The sequence below is a fragment of the Canis lupus genome, chromosome 26, assembly GCF_048164855.1.
Source record: "Canis lupus baileyi chromosome 26, mCanLup2.hap1, whole genome shotgun sequence".
NCBI lineage: Eukaryota > Metazoa > Chordata > Mammalia > Carnivora > Canidae > Canis > Canis lupus.
This window is the reverse complement of record NC_132863.1, coordinates 43,686,526-43,709,114: the sequence shown is the minus strand read 5'-3', so window position 1 is coordinate 43,709,114 and position 22,589 is coordinate 43,686,526. Positions and strand designations below refer to the sequence as shown.

General features: G+C 47.2%; 1 protein-coding gene across 1 annotated transcript in view; it reads right to left on the bottom strand.

Annotated features, from left to right (window-relative positions):
* Positions 1-1,123: 1,123 nt before the first annotated feature.
* The window catches only part of CASS4 (Cas scaffold protein family member 4), a 36,483-nt gene continuing 15,017 nt past the window's right edge, over positions 1,124-22,589 (bottom strand). Inside the window, exons 2-7 of the mRNA XM_072801489.1 lie at positions 15,871-16,293; positions 10,051-10,152; positions 8,137-8,217; positions 5,924-7,231; positions 4,361-4,438; positions 1,124-2,348 (exon numbers count right to left, since the gene is read on the bottom strand). Of these exons, the coding sequence (XP_072657590.1) occupies positions 1,947-2,348; positions 4,361-4,438; positions 5,924-7,231; positions 8,137-8,217; positions 10,051-10,152; positions 15,871-16,293 (2,394 nt within the window). The 3' untranslated portion in view covers positions 1,124-1,946. The remainder of the gene's footprint in view (positions 2,349-4,360; positions 4,439-5,923; positions 7,232-8,136; positions 8,218-10,050; positions 10,153-15,870; positions 16,294-22,589) is intronic.

The following is a 22,589-nucleotide window of genomic DNA, read 5'->3' as shown; positions in this document are numbered from 1 at the left end:
TGATCCCAGAATCTTGTGTCTTCTCTCAACATCCATGAAACTGGCAGGTAAACTTGTTCATTTAAAGCAGAGGGATCTAGGGCATATCATAGTTCTTGGCAGGGCTATTCTTTTCCTTCTCTTAGGACACAGTGGGGAGAGAGAGAGTGAGAGCGCGCGCAAGAGAGCACAGGGGTGAATCCCAAGTGTAGGTCAATCTGGGTACTACAAGCCCTGTTTGTTGTGGGGCTTTCAGGGGCAAGCAGCCACTCCAAGCAGAATCAAGGCTCTTTCTTTTCTTCTGGCCACAATCCAAGGGCATAGCTTGGGGGAGCCACCTTGCAATCATGAGACTTAACACAGAGAAAGTGGGGCTGAGAAACTGGGCACCCATATCAGCTGGCCTTGAAGCCAGTCTGCCCCTGGGTTATTTTTAGATACTTGAGTCAATACATTTCCTTTATTGCTTAAGAAAGATTGGATAGGACTTAGAAGGAGTCCCAACCGATACAGATCACAGCTGTTCAAAGAATGTGGCCTCTCTGTTCTAGTGTAGAGAACCAAACAAGCCTCACAAAGATGGTGGTCCTTCTTTTGAGATCCTAGGAGTAACTCGGTGAAAACAACCAGTCATCTAAGAGTCAACCATTTCGAAGTGCCTGCCAAGTGCAGAATAGCTGGCAGGAGCAGGAGCTGGTGACATTTTAGATGCCTTCCGGCCTGAGGATGCTGTTTCCAGGCTACCAAGGTGTTTAGTGGCCGATGCGTAAAGGAGACGCGGGCCTTCACTTGAGGTGAAGTAGAGATGGTGCAACCATAGCAACATGAGCTGAAGACCCAGCTGCAAGGAGAGGAAGAGGAGGTGGTTTGACGTGAGGGGAGCTCTGCACCACTTTCAGATCCATGCCCAGCAGTGAGTATCCTGTCCACATTACACCTCTTGGTTGCACCACCACGGGTGATGGCTTTGCTTTTGCTGTACTAGCCTTGTGCATGAGCGCTTGGCCTCTACTACATCTCCTTGTGCACCTTGGGGAGAAGCATTTGAATAAGAAAAGTAAACACTGGTGGCTTTGCTTTGGTGCCAGAACCTGGGTGGCATGGATCACCAACTCTTCCAAAGAAAGGATTGCTACAAAGGATGTTTCGATTCATGATTATATTTACATAACGTTATAAAAGGTCACAGATCTGAGACTGTTGAACTACAAGCCTTTTACGAGTAAACATACTGAATTTATCAACATAGACTATTATATACAAAATAAATTAATGAGGAACCCAACAGAACATGTTATGTTTTAAATATAGCATGAATCTTTAACTTGGTTAAGATAAAATAGAATATATATATCCTATTCTATATGTATATAGAATAGGATATATATATTCTATATATATAGTGTAAGATGCAGATACATAATTTGTACCAAATCTTACAGAATTAATTAAGTCCAAAATAAAAAACTTACATTTGCTAACGGATGCAACAGAAATTCATCATTTGAAAATAAGTCTTTCCTCCTTTACTGTCTTCCTAGCACCTGACATATCATGCATGTAATTCTTCATCACTTATCTTCTGTCTCTCCACTAGATTGTAAGCTTCCTGAAGGCAAGGCCTCTAATTCCCTACTATATGCCCACCACCTAGAACCTGACACATAGTAGGTGCCCAATAAATAAGCATAGAATGAATGAATTTAAAACAGGTATACATTCAACCAATGTAACACTGGTTTCTACAACGTCACTTCATACACTGACCCCACATGCCATGCTAAAACCTTAGCAAGGTCCTTATTTACTACCTGGCTGTCCATGGGATAAGTCAATGTCCTGGGTTGTTTAGCCACTTGGTAATACCAGCTTCATCACTGCACCCTCCCCGGCTGGCTTTTCCCATAGGACAGGGTGGCACAGGTTGGGGCTGGGGGCTCAGCAGGGAGAAAGAGAGAGAAGGAGGCTCATTCCAACATCCCTCTGAATTGGCGAGTGTGTTGCTCCAGCTTCTGGGCCTCTGCCTGGAGATGCCCCAGGGCTGCAGGGCTGGGGTACTTGAGCACGGCATGCTTGGTGGCCAGGGCAAGGTTCTTGAGCAGGCTGCAGAGGTGACTGCTGCCGCAGAGGATCTCGTTGCGCACGTCCCTCTCCTGGGTCTCCTTGCACAGCGTGTCCACCAGCTTCTGGCCCACCATGATGACCAGCTTGCTCTGCGTGATGAAGATCTCGGGGGGCTGGCTGTTGCTGAGGGTGCTGTTAAACACGCCGATGGCTTTGAAGAGCGCCCCGAAGTAGAGGTGGCAGTGTTCAGAGAGGTGGAATCTCTTCTCAGGATTCTGCTGACTCAAGGAGAGGGAGCTCGGATTCTGGAGAAGGGAGGAAAACAATTGATAAGAGACACGTCTGGTCACCAGGCTGTGGTTGTCTCCCTTCTTCTGGTGTGCTCAACTTCCTAGGCTTTTTATAAGAAAAAATATAGTTTTGCTTGGGAAGCCCCACAGTGCACCATTTGCCTAACAAATCAATGTTTTCAAAGCACTTACATGTAAATTATAGTATTTACTTTTCTTTTTTTTAAAAAGATTTTATTTATTTATTCATGAGAGACACAGAGAGAGAGAGAGGCAGAGACACAGGCAGAGGGAGAAGCAGGCTCCATGCAAGGAGCTAGGCCACCAGGGCTGCCAAATTATAGTATTTATATATACAGTCTTATCTATTGCATTGTATATATAACCTCACATGTTAAATATATAAAATCCTATTCAATACCCTCAACAAACCATTAGCAGCCCCTTCTAAGAAGCACATTGACAATGACTCAATCTATAACTTAAAAAATAAAATAAAATGAGAGACGCCTGGGTGGCTCAGTGTTTGAGCATCTGCCTTCGGCTCAGGGCGTGATCCCGGGGTCCTGGGATCGAGTCCCTCATCAGCTCCCTGCAGGGAGGCTGCTTCTCCCTCTGCCTGTGTCTCTGCCTCTCTCTCTCTCTCTCTCTTCTAAATAAATAAATAAAATCTTTAAAAAAAGTTTTCATCTAGAATTTTACTCTCTTGAGTTTCATTTTCTAAAATATGGAGCCAGTGTCTTCCCAAAGCCTAGGCATTGTTGAAAGATTCTCAGTATCTAACTTAGTGGCAACCACTCCAGGTAATGATCCAAAGCTCCTTTGTTAGGTTACAGGTGGGGCGATGGGCACTCTCTGAAGTGAGGGGGCTGCCCATGGTCATTCCTTCAGTGAAAAGAAGAGCTGGAGTTCTGAACTGAGTCAGTTAGGTCTGAATGTCTTAATCTTTTCATTAATCTGCATGCTCTCTCATCCACCTGCCGTCTCAAAACTTGCAGCCTCAAAGCACTCAGATGGTGTTAAGGTCTGATTTTTCACGCTTCCTCCACTTCATATGTTGAAACTCCATCCCCTAACATGAAGGTAGTAGGAGATGAGCCCTTGGGAGTTCACTGGGATTGGATGAGGTCATTTGGATGTGGCCCCGTGATGGAATGAGTGCCCTCGCCAGAGCTCGCTTCCCTTCTCTGCTTTCTGCCTTGAGAAGACACAACGAGAAGATAGATCACCAGGATCTGACCATGCTGGCACCCTGACCTAGGGCTTCCAGCCTAGAGTTCTTGGTCCATTTTACCCCCTGAGAAGACAAATGGTCTTCCCATGTCATCAGACATCTCTGTTCTTGCCTCTTCCACCCCCATGCACCCCTAGCCAGGGAGCTAATCTGGTTCACTGGTCCTCAGGCTTCAGGTACTCAGATGACCTTCACAAGTTAGGCCCTATTTGCCTCCCTCTTGACCTTGACTTGCTTCATTTGCGTCTTTAACATAATCCACTGGTTTTATATATATTAGTTTAATGGAAACTTTTCAAATTGGTAACTGGAAAGTCATTGTCACTTGCCACCAGTAGAAGGTAACCAATAAAAATAAGCACAATGATAACATCTTTAACTAAAAAAAAAAAAAAAAAAAAAAGGAAGGTACATTAAGTGTCAAAGAGTTGATGATAAACAAGCCCCAAACCAAAATGGTTTTTCTATCGTGATCAGAAGCATTAAAAGAGAATACAAAAAGGAAATGTGAGTACATGCTATTGAAAGCCATGTCAGTCCCACCCATGATAAACCTGCAGGCCACCGAGAACTATGTCCCTAATGGTTAGAAAATCATGCTCCACCCTACTGGGGTGCATCGGGCCTGCTCATCTCCAGGGGTCCTTCTACTGCAAATGGGAAAAACTATCATAAAAACATCTACTCCCAAGTGGGTCGTGGCTCTCATGCTGACTTGTTCAGAGCAGAAGACATCTCTAGGGACAAAGCGTGTGAGTCACAAGTACCAGGCAGACTCAGCACCATCACTTACCTGTGCTTCAAAGTTTTTGTTTTCATCCAACCTTCCTTCTGAGATGGATTTTTCTGTCTTTTCTAGGTTAGGCAACTTCTGAAAAATAAAATCCCTCCTGATTACCAACTTGAATGGTTTTTACACGGTATAGAGGTATTTATGTCCACTTTAAAACCTGAACAATTCTCTCTCTTTTTTAAGGATTTTATTTATTTATTCGTGAGACACACACACACACACACACACACACACACACACACACACACACAGGCATAGATACAGGCAGAGGGAGAAAGCAGGCCCCATGCAGGGAACCTGACATGGGACTCGATCCCAGGTCTCCAGGATCACGCCCTAGGCTGAAGGTGGCGCTAAACCCACCTGGGGTGCCTCAACAATTCTCTTTATAGTTTTGCCAATGGTTCTGCCTCCAGATGCCCTTCCCTTTTAAAATTTAAAATCAATCAATTGACATATAGTATATTATTAGTTTCAGAGGTCTGATGCCTTTTCTTAGCAAAGGAGACTTTGCAAGACCAAGGGCTGAATTTTTCCTACCAATATGGCTTCATATAAGGACACATGGGTTTTTAAAAAAGTATACATATATTTATATTAATGTGTACTATATCTCTTTATATCTATATTTTTAAATTATAATTAAACTTGGATAATTAAAAATTATCCAAGTTTCTAGCTTCTCTGAGAATGTGTAGAAGCTGTTACACCGACTACCAGGCATTTTGTCAGAATACCATGCAAGATTGGGGGTAAAGGGCCAAGTCATGTTGAGACAGCCCTCTCAGTATGTGCTGTGCCTCTTGATCCTTGATCCTCGAAATCCTTGAACCAGAGGTTCTCTTTCTATAGCATCTGAACTCATGCAGCAAAGAATTTCTAACAGTAACTGCAGTCTGGAGGCTGCTAAGATCATGCACAACTTGGAAGAGTGTTTACACTTCCTCTTCTGTTTCTAAGAAACACAAAGAAAATGATTAAATCTGAAACTTTCAAAAATGCAAGGAAACTCATTGGTGAGATTAAAAAAGGTGCTCAAAGAACAGATTTCAAAAGGTTTTCAAAGTCCTCCCTAACCCCAGTATTAGAGACAAATCCCAAGACACCAAGTTTCCTGAAGACATCCGTTGTGCCTTAATATTAAAGTGTTTAGGGATGCCTGGGTGGCTCAGTGGGTTGAGCATCTGCCTTCAGCTCAGGGTGTGATCCCGGAGTCCCGGGATCAAGTCCCACATCGGGCTCCCTGCATGGAGCCTGCTTCTTCCTCTGCCTACGTCTCTGCCTCTCTCTGTGTGTCTCTCATGAATAAATAAATAAAATCTTTAAAAAATATATTAAAGTGTTTATCTTACTTCTTAATAAGATTTCATCTGGAACATTACTTTCATGAATTTTATTTTTTTTTTAAATGGAACCAACATCTCTCAACAATTATTGGAAGACAATAATCCAATTATTGAACTATCTAATAATTAATCAGTGAAATATTCTTAGCATCTAACTGATGGGTGACCACTCCAGATAAAATTTGAAAGCATCCTTATAACACCACGCTGAACTCACCGGTTCGCGGATAATTGTCCCGTTTTTCTTCAGTAGCTCTGGGGAGTGTACACTTTCCTTTTGTTTGTGAACAGGAACGCTGCTCTGATATGATTCAATCTCCCTTTGGGGAAGCTGGAGGCATTTTGCAAGCTTCAATGGTGCATGGGGGGTCATGGGCAAGGTATCTTCCTTCTCGCAGTTCTGCTTGAAAAGGAGCTTCCCATTGGCAATGACGATGGAGGCAAACCTCTTGATGTCTTCTGGAACCATCCGTGCCACCATGACAAAGCGCTCGAGGTCATCCGGGTTGTTTTGGACCTTGTCGGTCACAAGGACTTCCAGAGACCAGTTGCAGCTGTCCAGGCTTTCCTTTGTCCCGAGCAGGATCTGGTAGGAGTTGGAGATGGTCTGTAGCTGGTCCCGGATCCTGGCCTGCAGGGTGGTGTCGCTGAGGTTACAGGCGCTCCCCTGGACGCCGCGGGCGAACTCCAGGAATGCTCTCAGAGACTCCTCCACGCGGTGGGCAGCCGTGCGGATGGCGCCGAGGTTGGCCTCCAGGTAGTCTCGGAACCTCCACTTCCTGCTGACAAAGAGCATCAGGCCGGCGACCGAGCCGGCCACCTGCTGCTGAAGTGCCGCTACCGTCTCCCTGGCCAGGTCTGGGTCCAACGAGAGCTCCTTGCCTGAGTCCTCCGAGCAGGAGCTGGACGAGGAGTCCGTGGACGTGGATGAGCACGAGGACACAACGCTGGCTCTGCTGTCACAGCTGGAAACGGACAGCCTGTCGGGGTCCGGGGACAGCGATGGTGCCTGTCCTGAGGGCCACGCGGATTTGCGGTCCGTGTTCTCCGAAGGCCCGTTCACTGTCCCCAGCTCGGTCGCGGCCCGTCGGCCCCCGGCCACCACTTTCGGGGTGTCATAAATGTTTGGCTTGGTGTTCTGCTGTTCCACCCGGGGAATCAGAAAGCTCGAAGGGACCTTGTAGCCTGCACTCTCGTCCAAGGGGATCGTGTCCCTGGGAGCCAGAAATTTGTAGCAAGGAATTTCTGGAAGGCTGAGTTTTTTCTGCATGGGCACGTTTTTATGCAGGTGTGGATTGAGGGACCTTGCTCTGCTATTTGGAGGATTCTGGAAGCTGGACATATACCTGGGGGGAGTGTGGGGCTCTGATTCTTCCACAAAGCTGCCTAGAGATGCATTTCTGCCATCAGCTTTTTCTGGAGACACTGGCGTGTCATAGATCCATTCCGACTTCTGGGGGCTCGGCAACGTGCTGTAGCTGCCTTGCCTCGTGGCGATCGCCGACATCGCGGCAGCGCTCTGCCTCTGCGAAGAGCCCCACAAAGATGCCCAGGTCAGCAGCAATAAAAAGAGGGTTCGAGCGACTCGTCTGACAAATGTGCATTACGCTGAGGACCTACTAAGTGCTGGGTTGCGTGCTTCTTACAAATCTGATGGTCACTCCCCCACTCAAGTGTCTTCAGCAGCTCCCCATTGCCATCATCGCTCAAGGCCCTTCATAATCTGGTTGTATCCGCCTTTAAGCCTCCCCACCACACCTGCCACCAGCCTCCCTGTGGGCTCAGTCACCCTGGCTGTTCACCATCCCCTGAACTCCAAATGCTCACTTAGCCCATTATAGTTCATTTTGCCCAAACCAGTCCTTCTGTTCTACCTGCCCTCCCGACCCCTTCCTTTCCCTCTAACAAACCTCTATGCATCCCTCACGATGCTGCAGAGATGCCATCACTTTCTAAAGGCCTTCCCCAATGACCTTGGGCATAGGTATATGTATTTTTAAATGCATTCGATAATGAACATGGATTCCAGATTTTCAAATTAAGACATGTCCTCTATAAACAGATAAAAACCCATTTTAACACAACCCATCTCTGGAGTGTGTGGAAGGCGAGGAAGAAGAAGCATTTACCTAAGATCTACTGAGCTTTTGCTCTGTGCCAAGCACTGTATCTGTACTAGGTCCTCTGCAGGAATGATCTCAGTCCTCACAATTAGTTTGTTATAAGAAACTGAGGCACGGAGAAGGTAAGAGGACTTGCCCAAAGCACATTGCTCGCCCTGTTCCTGAACACCACGGCCAGCAGGGGGTTCAAAGGAAATAAGCTCTGTTATGAGGAATTTGCATTCCCAGTTTTGGCCATGTTAATAAAACATCCTGGAGGATGCTCACATTTTCCTAGTATCGAATCTCTGGGCCTCATCATACTTACACCTGGTGGGCTGGTCATGGAGCCAAGTGCTGCCCTTTTGGGGCTGGCGGGTATATCATATAACTGCTGCTTCTCTGGCTCCTGGGGAAAGATGGAAAAGGATAACTTGGAGTTTTCCTTCCTGATGGATACACATCACAAACTACCCACTGCAAGCGTTCTTTCCAAAAGAGAATACAGAACACCAAAGATTTGGGGGGCTCTCGGTCATGATGCTCACATGGTGGAAGTTTATGTGGTTGTTTTCAACAACAGACTTTGTGCTTTAAAAAGATACCTTCTTGGGATGCCTGGGTGGCTCAGTGGTTGAGCATCTGCCTTCGGCTCAGGTTGTGATCCTGGGGTCCTGGGACCGAGTCCCACATCGGGCTCCCTGTGGGGAGCCTGCTTCTCCCTCTGCCTCTTTCTCTCTCTGTCTCTCATAAATAAATAAATAAATAAAATCTTAAAAAAAAAAAAAAAGAAGATGCCCTCTTGACGGAAGCTGGGGACAAACTATAGGGTGGCTCATTTGCATCTGTAGGTTAGCCTTAGCATGGACTTAAAAAGGAATACATGAAACTGTGACTTAATATGCTTCCATCTTTTTTGTTTGTTTTTCTCAGCAGAAATTTTCCTGGTGCTTGTAGGTTGTGTCATCATCCTGCAAATATTCACAGAATAACCACCAGGACACTGGGCCATATGACATATAGACACCCAGTAAGGAGCATAAGACATGGTTCTGGACAGATGATGTGCTTTTTTTTTTTTTTTTGTACAGCAATTAGAAAATACATATATCAGGATGTGAAAAGTAGGTGCCGTGTTCCAAAGTGAGGGGAAAGAAAGTAGGAAACAGGGTTCTGCAAAGAAAGAGCTGGACTCTGGAGAGGGGGTTGCTTTGGAGAGAGCTGAAATGTGGGTTTCCTACCAACTCCTCCTCACTGGGGAAGGGTGGGGTGTACTTCATCCCCCTCAAGCAGAATGGAGAGTGCCCCAGCAGGACCTTCAGGGACGAATCATGCCACCTGAGCATAGTGTCCTAGTGCACAGGGGCCAACTCCAGCTCAGGGAAAGCTAAGGGTGGGAATCTGATGGCCAAGCACAGGGGGTGGCTGTGCTAGAGATGGCGTCTTCTCGGGTGGGGACCAGGGAGAAGGAAGAGAAGCAGCTGCCTTGGCCACAGCAGTTGAGAGAGCACCAAAATTCTCAATCATTAAGGTAAATAACAATGTGATGCAACATTAAAAAAAATCACAATTAATGCAAAAAAATCACGATGAACAAAACCTCACTATTTTCAATAAAGACAAGGGTGAGGGATCCCTGGGTGGCGCAGTGGTTTAGCGCCTGCCTTTGGCCCAGGGCGCGATCCTGGAGACCCGGGATCGAATCCCACGTCAGGCTCCCGGTGCATGGAGCCTGCTTCTCCCTCTGCCTGTGTCTCTGCCTCTCTCTCTCTCTCTCTGTGACTATCATAAATAAATAAAAATTAAAAAAATCTTTAAAAAAAAAAAAAGACAAGGGTGAGAGGCCCAGGATGAGGGTGAGGTGAGTGAGGTGAGTGATATGAGTCCAGCATGTGTGTCTTTATTTAAGACTTTGGTGCCCGAAGCCAGTGCCTCAACTCTGCTTGTCCTGTGTGGGGGCAGCCTGTGCTTCCGGCATCTGTCATGACAAAGGGAGCAAGTGTGCTCATCCATGGGCCAGATGAGGGTCACACCTGCCCTGGAGCAAAAGCCAGGCCGGAAGTGTGGGAGGGGGTGAGAGCATCACAGGAAGCCAAGGTTAGAGATGACCTACCGGCCTGTCCCCAGAGCCCAGGGAGGAGCCACCTGGGAACCTGCCCCCTAAGAGATGCTCAGTGACAGGTGGAAGGAGAGGCAGGAAGCAGAAGAGCAATCTGTGTGATGCTGGGAAGGCCACACTCACCTTCAGAGCTGGGGGGCCCCGGCTCTGGGCCGGCACGTCATACACCTGGGAAGGCAGGGTTGGCAATGAGGCCCGAGCTGGTCTGGGAATCGTGAAGAGGGCCTTGGAGGGGAAAAGGAAGAGCCAAGGGAAGGAAATGTCACCGCGGAGTCCACATGTCACGTTGCAGGTTACCCTCACACAACAAAGGCTGCCCCCACAGCATGCAGGCAATCCCCCTGCACCCCTAAATGGCAGCCCTTCACTCAGACCCCCAACACGGGATGGGGAAGCAGGTTAGAACGCAGATTCCCAGGCCCCGTGTCAGTTATACTGCGGTCTCTGAGTCCTGCCGGGGACCCTGGGAATCTGCACTATCAGCGAGCCTCCCAGGCGATTCTGAAGTTCTCTAGGGATCTGGGGCTGTGATTTGAATCTGGGTGGTTAATGTGTTCATCCGATGATGCTGGGGATGCAGCAGTGAGCCAGACAGGCAGAGAGGCTGGAAAGGTGTCAAGTGAAGGGATTATGGGGGTGGGGAGGGAGCAGGGTCCTGTCGCAGGACATGCCACTGGGGATGAGGGTCCCATGGGGCAGCAGGAGGTGAGCAGACCCGTGGTGGCCCTCAGCCTTGGAGGCTGTGCCTATGACTGGATTCCAGTTAATCCTCCAGAGTTTATGAATATCCGCTCTCCACGGAGTACCACACTGTCTGCTCCAGGGCGGCAGCACCCAGACCTGGCCAGGGAAACAACCACCAGGCGAACTTTAAAATAATGCAGTTGCCAGGGCTCCATATCAGACCTTTCAAGCAAGGATGTCTCCAGGAGGGATGATTTTATCGGTGAATGGATACTGTCTGCCATGGTTAAGGTCTAAAGGGGGAAACAAGGTGTGGACACAGCCAGGATGTGGGCTGGAAAGCAAGACAGGCCCTTGAGGAGAGGAAAGGGTCAAGTCCAGAGAGTCTGGCAGAGGGAGATGCATTTCCCACTGGGCACCCAGGGCTTTCTGAATTGGATCGCGAGGATGGTTAGGACCTGAAGAGGTGCAGATGGGTGGGCGGTCCAGATAGAGGAGCAGTTGATGACTAGAGCAGAGTCCCTTTGTTCAGGAGGGCAACCCACCTCTGTGCCTGGCATGAAGGAAATGCTAGAACCTACTTATTGATTTGTTTGTTTGGGGTGAAAGAACTGGTACCCCTTGAGGCAGTGGTAGCAGACCAGTGGGTCCCACCACCGATTGGGCTGGAATAACTGGTGCAGGTAAAGCAGCTGCAAAGCAAACAGGACAGACAGCCCCCTTTCCCCCAGGACACAGTCAGCTGTCACGTGTCAAAATAAGGTCCCTCCGAATGCTAACTGCTTTCTTACAGAGAAACCTGGTTCTCTAAAGTCCTAGGCTCTCAGGAGCATTGCAGCCTGAAGTTCTATTAGGGAAAAGGAAACATCCCACTCTTGTCAGAGAAGTAGGCTCGCTTTCCACCCCTGACACAGAGCTCCAGGCAGGCGGCATCAGATGGGACATTCCACGTCTACCCTAACCTGGAGGGTCCCAAGGAGAGAGGAGCCTGCTTTGCAGCCTGGGCTGATGCCAACCCTTTACACGCCGCCCCATTTTGCATAGAGCCTCTGCGTACCCGTCACCTAAACCCCACCTTTTCCCAACCCGATAACTAACTGTGCTCAAGGGAGCCTGTGTTTGTGAGACGCCCCACGGTTCCTCTGCTCTATGAATGCTCTCCCTGCGGTGGGGCAGGAAACCTGACTTCGTCCCTGCTGCTCTTAGGCTATGACAGTGGTTTTCCACCCCACTCGGGGTTAAATCCAAGCTCCCGACAGGCCTGCCCTGTCCAATCGCAGTGACCGTGCATGGTGTGTCTCGGGCTAGGCCAAGGGCCATCACCTCCAGTCCGGGCTTATTCCAACATCCCAAGCTCTCTCCTACCACAGAGCTTTTCCAAATGCACTTCCATTGCCTATTACCCCCTAGGACCCGAGGCTCCTTTTCTTTTGTAGCTGGCTTTGTGGGTAGACCACCTGCAGAGGACAGAGGGACTTTCCGGTGGGAATTTCAGGTAGAGGAAGCTGGCTCGAAAATGCCCAGTGTTTTCTTGGAAAAGAAATTAAGGAACAATGTTTGGGCACCACGGTTTCAAAGGTTTAGGAGGATAGGAGGGAACTCCTGTTCAAGAACTAGTGGGTCCGGGCAGCCCGGGTGGCTCAGTGGTTTAGTGCCGCCTTCAGCCCAGGGTGTGATCCTGGAGACCCGGGATCGAGTCCCACGTCGGGCTCCCTGCATGGAGCCTGCTTCTCCCTCTGCCTGTGACTCTGCCTCTCTATCTGTTTCTCAAATAAAAGAAAGAAAGAAAGAAAAGAACTAGTGGGTCTGAAAGTAACCCCACTGGGAAGTTGGAACCCCTTTTACTTGAAATACTAAAGATTCTCCTTCCTGAATTCAAACCAGCATCAAATATGTTCTCTGTATGGTGATTAAAAAAAAAGTCAGGCCAGTCCTATTCTATTAAGGAAGTTGAAATAAAAAGTAAAACAAATCTCAAGATAGTGGCCACCCCAGAGGAAGTTAAGTGACCAGGAGAAAGTGTGAGGGGGCTCCTGGGGTGCTAGTTTTGTTCAGTCCCTTGATCTGGATGCTAGTGACTAAGCTACACCCTTAGGATCTGGAGGTTACGTTTCAGTAAAAAGCTCATTGCAAAGAATGGACAGTGTCAGCCGTGGAGTCAGGACAGCCAAGGGCAGGGGCATGCAGAGGCTAGGTGCAGGGACAGCTGTGGGCAGGCTCACAGAAGCTTCGGTCCTGGGCATCCGTCACCCTGTGACCCTGGATGGGCCACCCCACCTCTCTGGGAATTAGTTCCCTGTTTGGAAAGTGAAGAGTTGTCCTCAAGACCCACATAGGTCTCTTCCAGAGATGTCTGCTTCTGATACGGGGGTCCCTTGATCAGACAACTCGAAAAAAAGTGATATCTTTTCACCTTTCTTGGTTTTTAATTTTTGGCCATCTTACTTGAGTGAGAGTCAAAGCAGGGGATAAGGAGGGGGGTCTGTGAAATGGGTCATCTGGTCGCATGGGCCGGTTCCAAGCCCATGAACTGCCCGTTGGAAAACAGCTCCAAGCTTGTGGCTGGACTTGGCTCGTCCCATCAAGTGCTTCTACTTAGTATGCACTCCCTCCACCACCACAGAGTCAGGGCCGACCCCCAGACTACACGAGCGGGGTGGCGAGGGCTCCTCTTCCGCAGATCAGAAGATTCTGAACCGGTTTTCTTTTGAAAGATTTTTAAAATTTATTTATTCCTGAGACACACACACACAGAGGAGCAGAGACACAGAGGGAGAGACAGGCTCCCCACGGGGACCCCCATGTGGGACTCGATCCCAGGACCCTGGGATCACACCCTGAGCCAAAGGCAGATGCTCAACCACTGGACCACCCAGGTGCCCCTGAACTGATCCACCTCTTCTAGCTCCTTCCTTCTCGTAGCAGAGGAAACAGTGGAATTATTTAGAATAGCCAGAAGTAAAACTTCAAGACTTCGAAATGGCAGAGTAAGACACAGAGTTACAGGGGAGCGTTGGGACGTGTCCCCTCTCCCAGCATGGCCCCATCAGCCCCATCAGCCAGCCCTGCTGATTTCCAAGCCACAGGTGGCACCTCTTGCTCTGAGACAACCCCCCGCCCCCAAAGCAGAGAGAAGGCGATACAAAAAAAGTGGGGAAGGAGGAAGCAAAAATGCAGATGGAGCAGCCACAGAGGAAACAGGCAGGAAACTTCCCCAGGTGTTTTACTGGGGCCACGTCAAGCAGCTTCCTTGAGTGGCCAAGAGCCCCTGGTTTCTGAATTCCCCTCGGGTGGCTGTGGTTTGTGTGCACGGCCGCAGCCTCACATGTAGGAGGGCTCCAATCACAGACACGCTTCGTGTCGAGGCGACTCGCACAGCCCATGCTCTGACCCTTTTCTGAGTTAGGTTTAGAAAGTAAACTCGTCTTTATCATGATGCCAGTCTAGAACTTGGGAGTCCACAGTCACTTCATTTACTTAGCAAGTGTTAACGTTGGGGACGCCTGGGTGGCTCAGTGGTTGAGCCTCTGCCTTTGGCTCAGGGTGTGATCCCCGGGGTCCTGGGATCGAGTCCCGCATGGAGCCTACTTCTCCCTCTGCCTGCGTCTCTGCCTCTCTAGGTGTCTCTCATGAATAAATAAGTAAAACCTTTAAAAACAAAAACGTTAAAGTTGTAGGAGCCTGCGCTGGCTGGGGTGCTAGGGATACCTGGTGGACCGCAGACATGGCACCTGTTTGCCTTTTAGGGAGAGGAGGAAACTCAAAGTCACTTCAGAAAAGGCCACTTGTTCTTGGAGAAACCGCCACCAAGGCCCTGCCTGGAGTCAGCTGCTCAGACAGCAGCTGAGCATGCCAGGCCTCGACTGGCCAGCTGTTCCAGAAAAGTGCCTTAGGGTCCACCTTGGGGGCAGCTGTAGAAGGCTTGACCAGCTTCATTTTGGTGTTTGTAGCCAGCGCCTCTAAATGGCAGCTGTTCTGCGTAACAAATGTCTGGTTCTCCACCTGGCAGCCCGGGGGGTTAGAAAATCTGAAGTGTTTAAAATATTCTAAGAAATCAACACCTTTCTCTGGTCGGAAGTGGTGTGGAGAAGGCATGCATGGTTAGCAGGACCTTCCCAGGGCCCCCAGCATGTACATCAGGGGGAGCAGCCTTCCTGGACATAGACCTGGCCAGGACCCCCCTGCCTGGAGCTCGAGCCAGGTGGGATGTGTCCTTTGAGCTGGAGGCAGAGTGTGCAGGAAATGCCCACAGTGACCGGAGACCACGCAGATCTTTTCTGCATGCTTAACACCTCGTGAAGGCCTGGGAAAAACAACACTTGATTTTTCTCCTCTGTTCTTTAAATTTCTTTCCTTCTTAAAAAAAAAAAAAAAAAGTGTTCATTCTGCATTTACCTGGTGCTTCTTTCCCTCTGCTTTTTAAATGGCTATTTTAAAAAATTGCAGATGCAATACATACTGCATATAACACACAAATCAGCTTCCTTATCTCTCTGCTCATCATGTATTTACTGAGTACCCACCCCAGCCAGGCACAGTCCCAGGAACATAAAAATGATCAACTCCACTTCTTAAGGGGAGCCACTATTGGTGTGTGATCTCTTCTGGATGGGCATGCACACATATACAAACACAGATTTTTCTTTTCTTTTTTTTCTTTCTTTCTTTTTTTTTTTTTTAGTCTTTGTTTGGTTTTTGTTTAAATGATTGTTTTTTCGCCCTGATACATGTCCCCTAGAATTACTTCATCTTTTTTTTTTTTTTTTTTTTGACAAGTGCCTAGTATGTTGTAGGGATAATAAAAAGTTAGGTAACCAATCCCCCCCATTAACAACCATTTAGTCATCTACTATTTTACCCTGTGACAAAAAAAAAAAAAAAATGCTATTATGGCCATGGCCTCCTCACCCAGATATGTTTGCCTTCTTGTGTGTTTCTGTAGCAATACTGGAAGTAAAGTCTCTTGGGTTGAAGGGAATATAGATATTAAATCTGTTGGGTGATTCCTTGCCTTTGAACCCATCACTAGAAGTCCTAGTGCACCAAGAGGCCACCGCGAAAGTTCTTAATACTTTCATGACCAGCCCCACTAAGCATCCAATTTCCTGCCAAGGAAATCATCACCGAGTCAGAGGAGTCCAGGTTCCCACTTAGCACATTTGATCCTCCTGATAGACACCAAGAATTCAAGGCAGAGGTAAGCCCCTGGGTGTCTCACATACTCCTTGACCCATCTGTTTTATTTGGAAACATGCATACCTGTTTTGGAAAGGTTAGAGTCTTTTCACAGATGATTCTGGCACTGGCAGGTGGGTCGGGGAATTCGTAGATTTCGGCGGTGGCAGGTGGAGGCCCCTCCACCCAACTCTTCATGTGCTCGTACACGGGGCCTGGAGTCAGGGGCTTGAGCAGGGTGGGCACCTGGTAGGTCTCCTTGGAGCTGGCGAGATCTTCTTCCAGGCCTCTCAGGAAAGGGGGACAGGGCCTGTCTGCAGGGGCCTCAGGGAGGATTTGGAGGCGGTTGGCAGGAGCCAGACCTTGCCTCCCGTGGAGCAAACACTTCCACCAGCCCTCGCTTTCTGGCACGTCTTGTTCCAGGATGGTCAAGATGTCTCCTCTGCAGAAAGCCAGCTCATAGGAACAATCTGGGTGGTTGTCGTAAAGTGCTCTGGCCAAGAGTGTCTGAGGGTGGGAGGAGAAAGCATTCATTGTTATTACTGTTGCTGACAACCACTCCACCTACACCACTGGCTTAGAAACACTAGAGGACAGTCATATGTTTCCTTGACCCACAGGCTCTTGTTCCTACTCTTTGCCTGATTGTTTTCTACCCATCCTTGGGGTCTCTGGTGAAATGTCATCTCTTCAGGCCAGTCTAATTTGGCAAGTCTCCTGAATGTACCCCCACGGCACTGTTTCAATTTGTGATGACCATGACCTGCACAGGTGAGTGCAGCATAGCATGTAGTCGAATTGAAATCCTGGCTTGATGACTTCCTAACTGTGTGCCTTTGAGCAAATGAGCCACTCTCTCTGGGCCTCCATTTCCTGGTCTGTAAAATGGGACTAATGATAATACCTCCCTCAGGGGGTGAGAATGAAAAGGGTTGTTATGTACATAAAGCTCACTGAACAATGCCTGGCATTTAGTAGGTGCTCCGTAAAGGTTGGCTGTTACTGTCATAATGATCGTGGTGCTCTTTCTCTGCTTGTTATTTTTCTCCTGAATTGGATTGGAAGCTCCATGACTGCCTGGGACCATATCTCACTTATGTGCTGCTCTGGCCCCAGCACAGACTCAGGTGCATAGGAGATGTTCAGTGAATGTTCATTAACTATGAAGCAGAGATATGGGGGTTAGTGACTAGTCTATGGTCACATAGCCAGGATCAAAACCCAGTCAGGGGCGCCTGGGTGGCTCAGCTGATTAAGCATCTGCCTTTAGCTCAGCTTGTGTTCTTGGGGTCCTGGGATCAAGCCCCAAGTCGGTCTCCATGCTCAGCAGGGAGTCAGCTTGTCCTTCTCCCTCTATCCTTCCCCCTGCCTATGCTCATTCTCTCTCTCTCTCTCTCTCTCTCTCTCAAATAAAGAAATAAAATACTAGAAATAAAATTCTTTTAAAAAATCCAGTCAGTCTCCATAATTCTCAGACTCATTGTCTTTCCATAAGCCACATGATCCTCAAAGGTAAATCACCCTGTCGCAGGGGCAGCCATGGGTAAGCATCCTTCTTATATGGATTTTCTGCTATAATTAAACAAAGGCAGTTTGTTTCTCTGGGTTTTAACATAATCACTTGTTACTATATCAGTGCACACTTATCACAGAAAAATTAGGAAATATATGGAAGCAAAAAGAGGTAAGTGAAAATTACCCATAAACCCACCACTCAGAGGTACCTTTTCATACCATTTTGGTATTTATCCTTCTGGTTGCTTTTTTCTTTCTTTAACTAAGTTTAGTTAATTATACTTTTTATACTCACTAGCTCCTAGTACATACAGTTTATAAATAAAATGAAGCAAAAATGTTCAACCACCCCATTACGTTTGTTAAGAAGTGTTGCTTTTTATTTATTTTCTGCATAAAGTTCTTCTGTTACAAAAATGGAATTGAAAAAAAAAACAAAAAACAAAACAAAACAAAAAACAAACAAACAAAAAAAAATGGAATTGGATGTCCAACTATTGAAAAGTATCACCTTAAACCACAGTCAGGTCTATAGGTATTTAGAGAAGCATTGTTACACGTGTATCTGAGAAGCATAAGTGGAATCAAATTCTCCATGCAGACACTGAAAATCCCACATAAAATCTACTGCAGTTGAGATCCTCAGAGACCATGAACAAGTTTCATCCATGGAACCTTCTTCTTACTACAAAAGCAATAAAAGTTCACAACAGAGAGACCATAAAATAATGAGAAGCAGGTAGAAGAAAACAGAAATGCCTACCACAGAAAACCACTGTCACTCCTTTTGTTCATGACCTCTTGGATCTTGTGCATATTTGTCATTTTATTTTATTTTATTTTATTTTATTTTTTATTTGTCCATTTATATACCCAGAGTCAGTTGTATTTTAAAAACCTCATGGGATCATATGCTACATACAGTTTTACAATCTGCTGTTTCCCCCTGCTTAATGATAGGTTATGAATATATTTCTGTGCCCCCAAAGACACATGACTCAGTATCCTTTTAAACAGTGGCACTGTTTTCTGTTTTAAGGGTGAACCATGCTTGTTCTTCCTGCTTCTGCGTCATGCTAGCTAATTCCAGTTTTCAGTTATTCCAAACAGTGCAAAGATGATCATCTTTATAGTCAAATATTTGCAAGTCTCATTTATTTTCACAGAGAATTTCCTGAAAATAAATTTCCAGGTGGGTAAAATCCTTAGAGCTCCCCTCCCTCATTGCCCTCAGGCACAGTTGACCTGTGTACACTTCCGTCCCAACAGTGGAACAAGACTGCTCATTTCCTCACACCCCATGACCCTTGTCATGATCTTGGTTGGATGGTGCATTTGTTTAAAAATCTTTGTCGTGGAAACTTGAACTGTTTTTTTTTAAATACATTTTTGGAAATTAACTCATTTTTAAAAAGGAACATGTTCCTGAAGTGTTAGAGGCATGTGTGTTGCGAAGGACATGCCTGCCTGTGGGCATCTCCTCTCCCATCCCTGGGGAACCAGAAACCCTCCCTGAGAGGGATGGCGCAGATCTCACTGGTTGGAGGCAGAGTGTGCATGTTTGGGGGGTTGCACTGAAAAGCAGAAAGCCAAGTTAGGGCTAATAAGACACCGACTGCCTTCTGGGTGTGAGGGACCCCATGAAGTGTCCCCTTGGCCAGCCACATATTCCTTTGTAAGGGAAGCCGACCTTGGCTGAATGTGTGTGAGGTATGGCACTGTCCCCTGTGCTTGTGTGGGGCCACCAATTCTGATCATGTGATGGTCCACTCTGAGCTTTCCATGGCTCCCTCGGAGCCTTTACTCTGCCCAAACCTTCAGGCCCTAAGAGATCCCACCCCTGCCTACATTTCCAGGCTCGTGGTATCAACTTCCTCATCAGCCCCACAAGAGCACCACCCTTTGTGGGGGTTTGAGTCCTTCACACAGGCTGTTCCCTCTACCTGAAAGAGTGAGCAGCTGGGTGCCTGGTCAGACCCACTCATCTTTCCAGGCTCCATATAGATGTCCCTTCCCTGCAAAAGATTCCCTGATGCTCAGACTCCCCTAGACTACACTAGGCCTCTCCAATTCTTTTGCTCAATGCTTTTCCATATCGGTGCTGATGATAATCACATATAATTCACTAAGTAGGTGATGATTGTCTATGTGGTGTCTATGTCCAGGCTAGAGCACTGGCTCTGGAGAGCACACCTTCCTTGCTCTAACAGCATCTCCAGCTTCCGGTATAGGAGCTGCTCGTTGGCCACTTTTTGAGTTAATGGGTGGATATGGACGCACAATGTAATGCCCCTGCGTTCAAGTCTTTGGGAGATAAAGAGACACACAGCACCAAGGTGAGAGCCCCTGTTTCCTTCTAGAGTAGAGTAGATGGAGGCTCTCTGTGACTCTCTGCCCATCTCCTTAGGTGGCCATCACCATCTCTTGATGGTGAGAATGACCATCAAGACGTTCCAGAAGGTGGGCTCAGGACCTGGCTAATCTGCCCACTCAGTGACTGTCCCGTCAATGTGGTGTGAGCGCCTTTCCAGCTTGGAGAATCCAGCAAAGATGAAGCATTTAGAGGGAACAGAGTTTTAGAATCTTATAAAGAGTACGGATTAAAGGCCAGGATTCAGTGAAGTTCCATGCTACTTTGTAGATTTTTTTCTAGTTAAATAATAATAATCTCTGTATAGTAAGAAACGAACCTGAAAGTTTATAGTTTACTACTTTGTCAGACTTTAACCAGATGTATAACTAGCCTTGCAATCGTCTCTTAATAATCTTTTATTAAATTATCTACAACGGGGGCACTCAGTTGGTTAAACGTCTGCCTTCGGCTCAGGCCATGATCCCAGGGTCCTAGAATCCATGTCGGGCTCCCCGCTCAGCAGAGTCTGCTTCTCCCTCTCCCTCTGCCCCTTCCCCTGCTCATGCTCTCTCTCTGTCTCTCTGTCTCTCTGTCTCTCTCTCTTTCTCTCATGCTCTCTCAATAAATAAATAAGATCTTTAAAAAAAATTGCCTACAACTACCTAGGTTCTCAAATGCTCTTTGACTTAGTTTGAACATCTTACTGTTTCTCCCATTCATTGATGAATTTAATAAAATCTTTGACATGAGGTCATTTTAAATTCTCCTGAGAGTCATGATTTTACTGTCTTGAACATTACACTTCAACTGTCCACACAGGCAAGAAAACAAAAACAGTCTCCAGCCAATCACCATTTCATCTTCCATCTTATGAAAGACACTTGACACATCCATAAAAGAAAAAGCCGATCATCTGAGTTGTGCTTGCATTTGTCTAGAAACAAGATCATGTGTATGTCCAGACAAAGCAGTTGCTGCAGCGTGGCAGCTGCTCGGAAGCGTCCAGATTGGCAACAGCTTCGTCGGTGGATTTGCCTATTGCGAGAGGCAGGGACTATTTCCCAGAGAATAGTGGGTTTGTCTGGTCACCCACGCCCCTGGGCACCCACAGCTGTCCAAGATGGACAACCCCAGTCTTATTTGGGAGGCAAGGTTTACTCCGGGCTTCCGGCCTGCAGCCTGGGGTTACAACCACGCCTACCTTACAGGCCATAAACTCCCAGCAAAGGAAAATCCTGCGTCTGTTGCTATCACTAATTCCCTTCGTTATAACTGGCAGGGATGTTTCTGGACACCTCATGCAGTCAGTGTCTCAGAGTTTTAATAACAAAGCCCATCAAAGTTTCTGTTCCAAAAGAATTTAGCACAAGTGAGGTGTCTTGGGGGCTCTTCATCTAGAAAACAGAGGACCATATTGAAGGGGGCCCTATTTGGTGTTGGGGGCACTGCAGTCATTATTATCATTTAACTCTCAGAAGCCTCAGAGGTGGGTTTTCTTATCCTCATTTTACAGAGGAAGAGACTGAGGGTCAGAGAGGTCAAATGACTTGTCTAAAGGTCACTTGGACCCTAACTGCTCTCCCCATATCCATTAGTGCACCATTCCCTTACAATTCATTTTCCAGACATTTATACACATAAGTATTTATATCCATAAACCAGATCATATTGATCTGTTATTTAAAAACCTCCAATGACTTAGAAATACACTTAGAACAAAACCTGCGTTCCCTGTCTGGTCACCCTCCTGGCCCACCACTCTGCCTGCTAATTTTTCTTCAGCCCCATTGTTTTCTCACTCTTCCCAGATGCACTAAGCCTGTTTCCACCTCAGGACCGTTGCCCTTGCTATTCCTCCTGCCCAGAGCCCTCTTACACCAGACCTTGCATCACTTGGCACCTCCTTCGGATCTCAGCTCAAAGGTCATTTCCTGCAGAGGCTTTCCCTGAATGAAAATCACCTCTTGCAGAGGTGTCCTGACCCCCACTTAAGGCTAGTCTCCTCCTCTGGATCCACACAGGCCTGAGATGCTGAGCCTGTGGGCATGCTGAGGAACGAACCCAGTCAAGGCAAGCCAGACTCTTTTGAGCTGACTGGTGGTGTGGGGAGGAAGAGAAGAAACAGCAGCAGCAAACACTCATCGTGCACCTATGTTCCTGGCACTGTCCTCAGCTTTTATAGACAATACTTGGAAGCAACTGTCAGCCCACCACGAGAGAACCTAACAACAACTGCAATAATCTCTGAGGCCACTCACAAGGTATTTTTTTTAATAGGGTGTTAATTTGGAAACATCTGTGCAGATATTTAAGAGATGAAGGAAGATATGTGTTTATAGTTTTGTTCCCTGCGGGCACACTGGCAGCTAACTTCTATGAGCAGTGAAAGAAATATTCCTGGGGATCCCTGGGTGGCGCAGCGGTTTGGTGCCTGCCTTTGGCCCAGGGCGCGATCCTGGAGACCTGGGATCAAATCCCACATCAGGCTCCTGGTGCATGGAGCCTGCTTCTCCCTCTGCCTATGTCTCTGCCTTTCTCTCTCTCTGTGACTATCATAAATAAATAAATAAAAATTAAAAAAAAAAAAGAAATATTCCTAACTAATTTCCAAAAACGGCATTTCCCTCAAATGCCCATCTCCATACAGCAGCTAGAGGAGGGAAAAGGAAAATGAATATGGAGCTGGAAGAAAGAGACGAAGGCGAAGAATAATGTTCTCATTCTGGAGAGACCTTTGCACAACTGCCAGATGCAATGTGTTCGTCTATGTTGAATCAGCAATGAGCTATGGGAATAATTAGCTACAATTAGAGAAATCTGGGATGTTGTTACATCATTCATTTATTCATTCATACATTCATTCATTCATTCATTCACGAAGATTGTATTGAGCACCTACTATAAGCCCAGTGCTCTGCTGGAGACACAGCAGCGA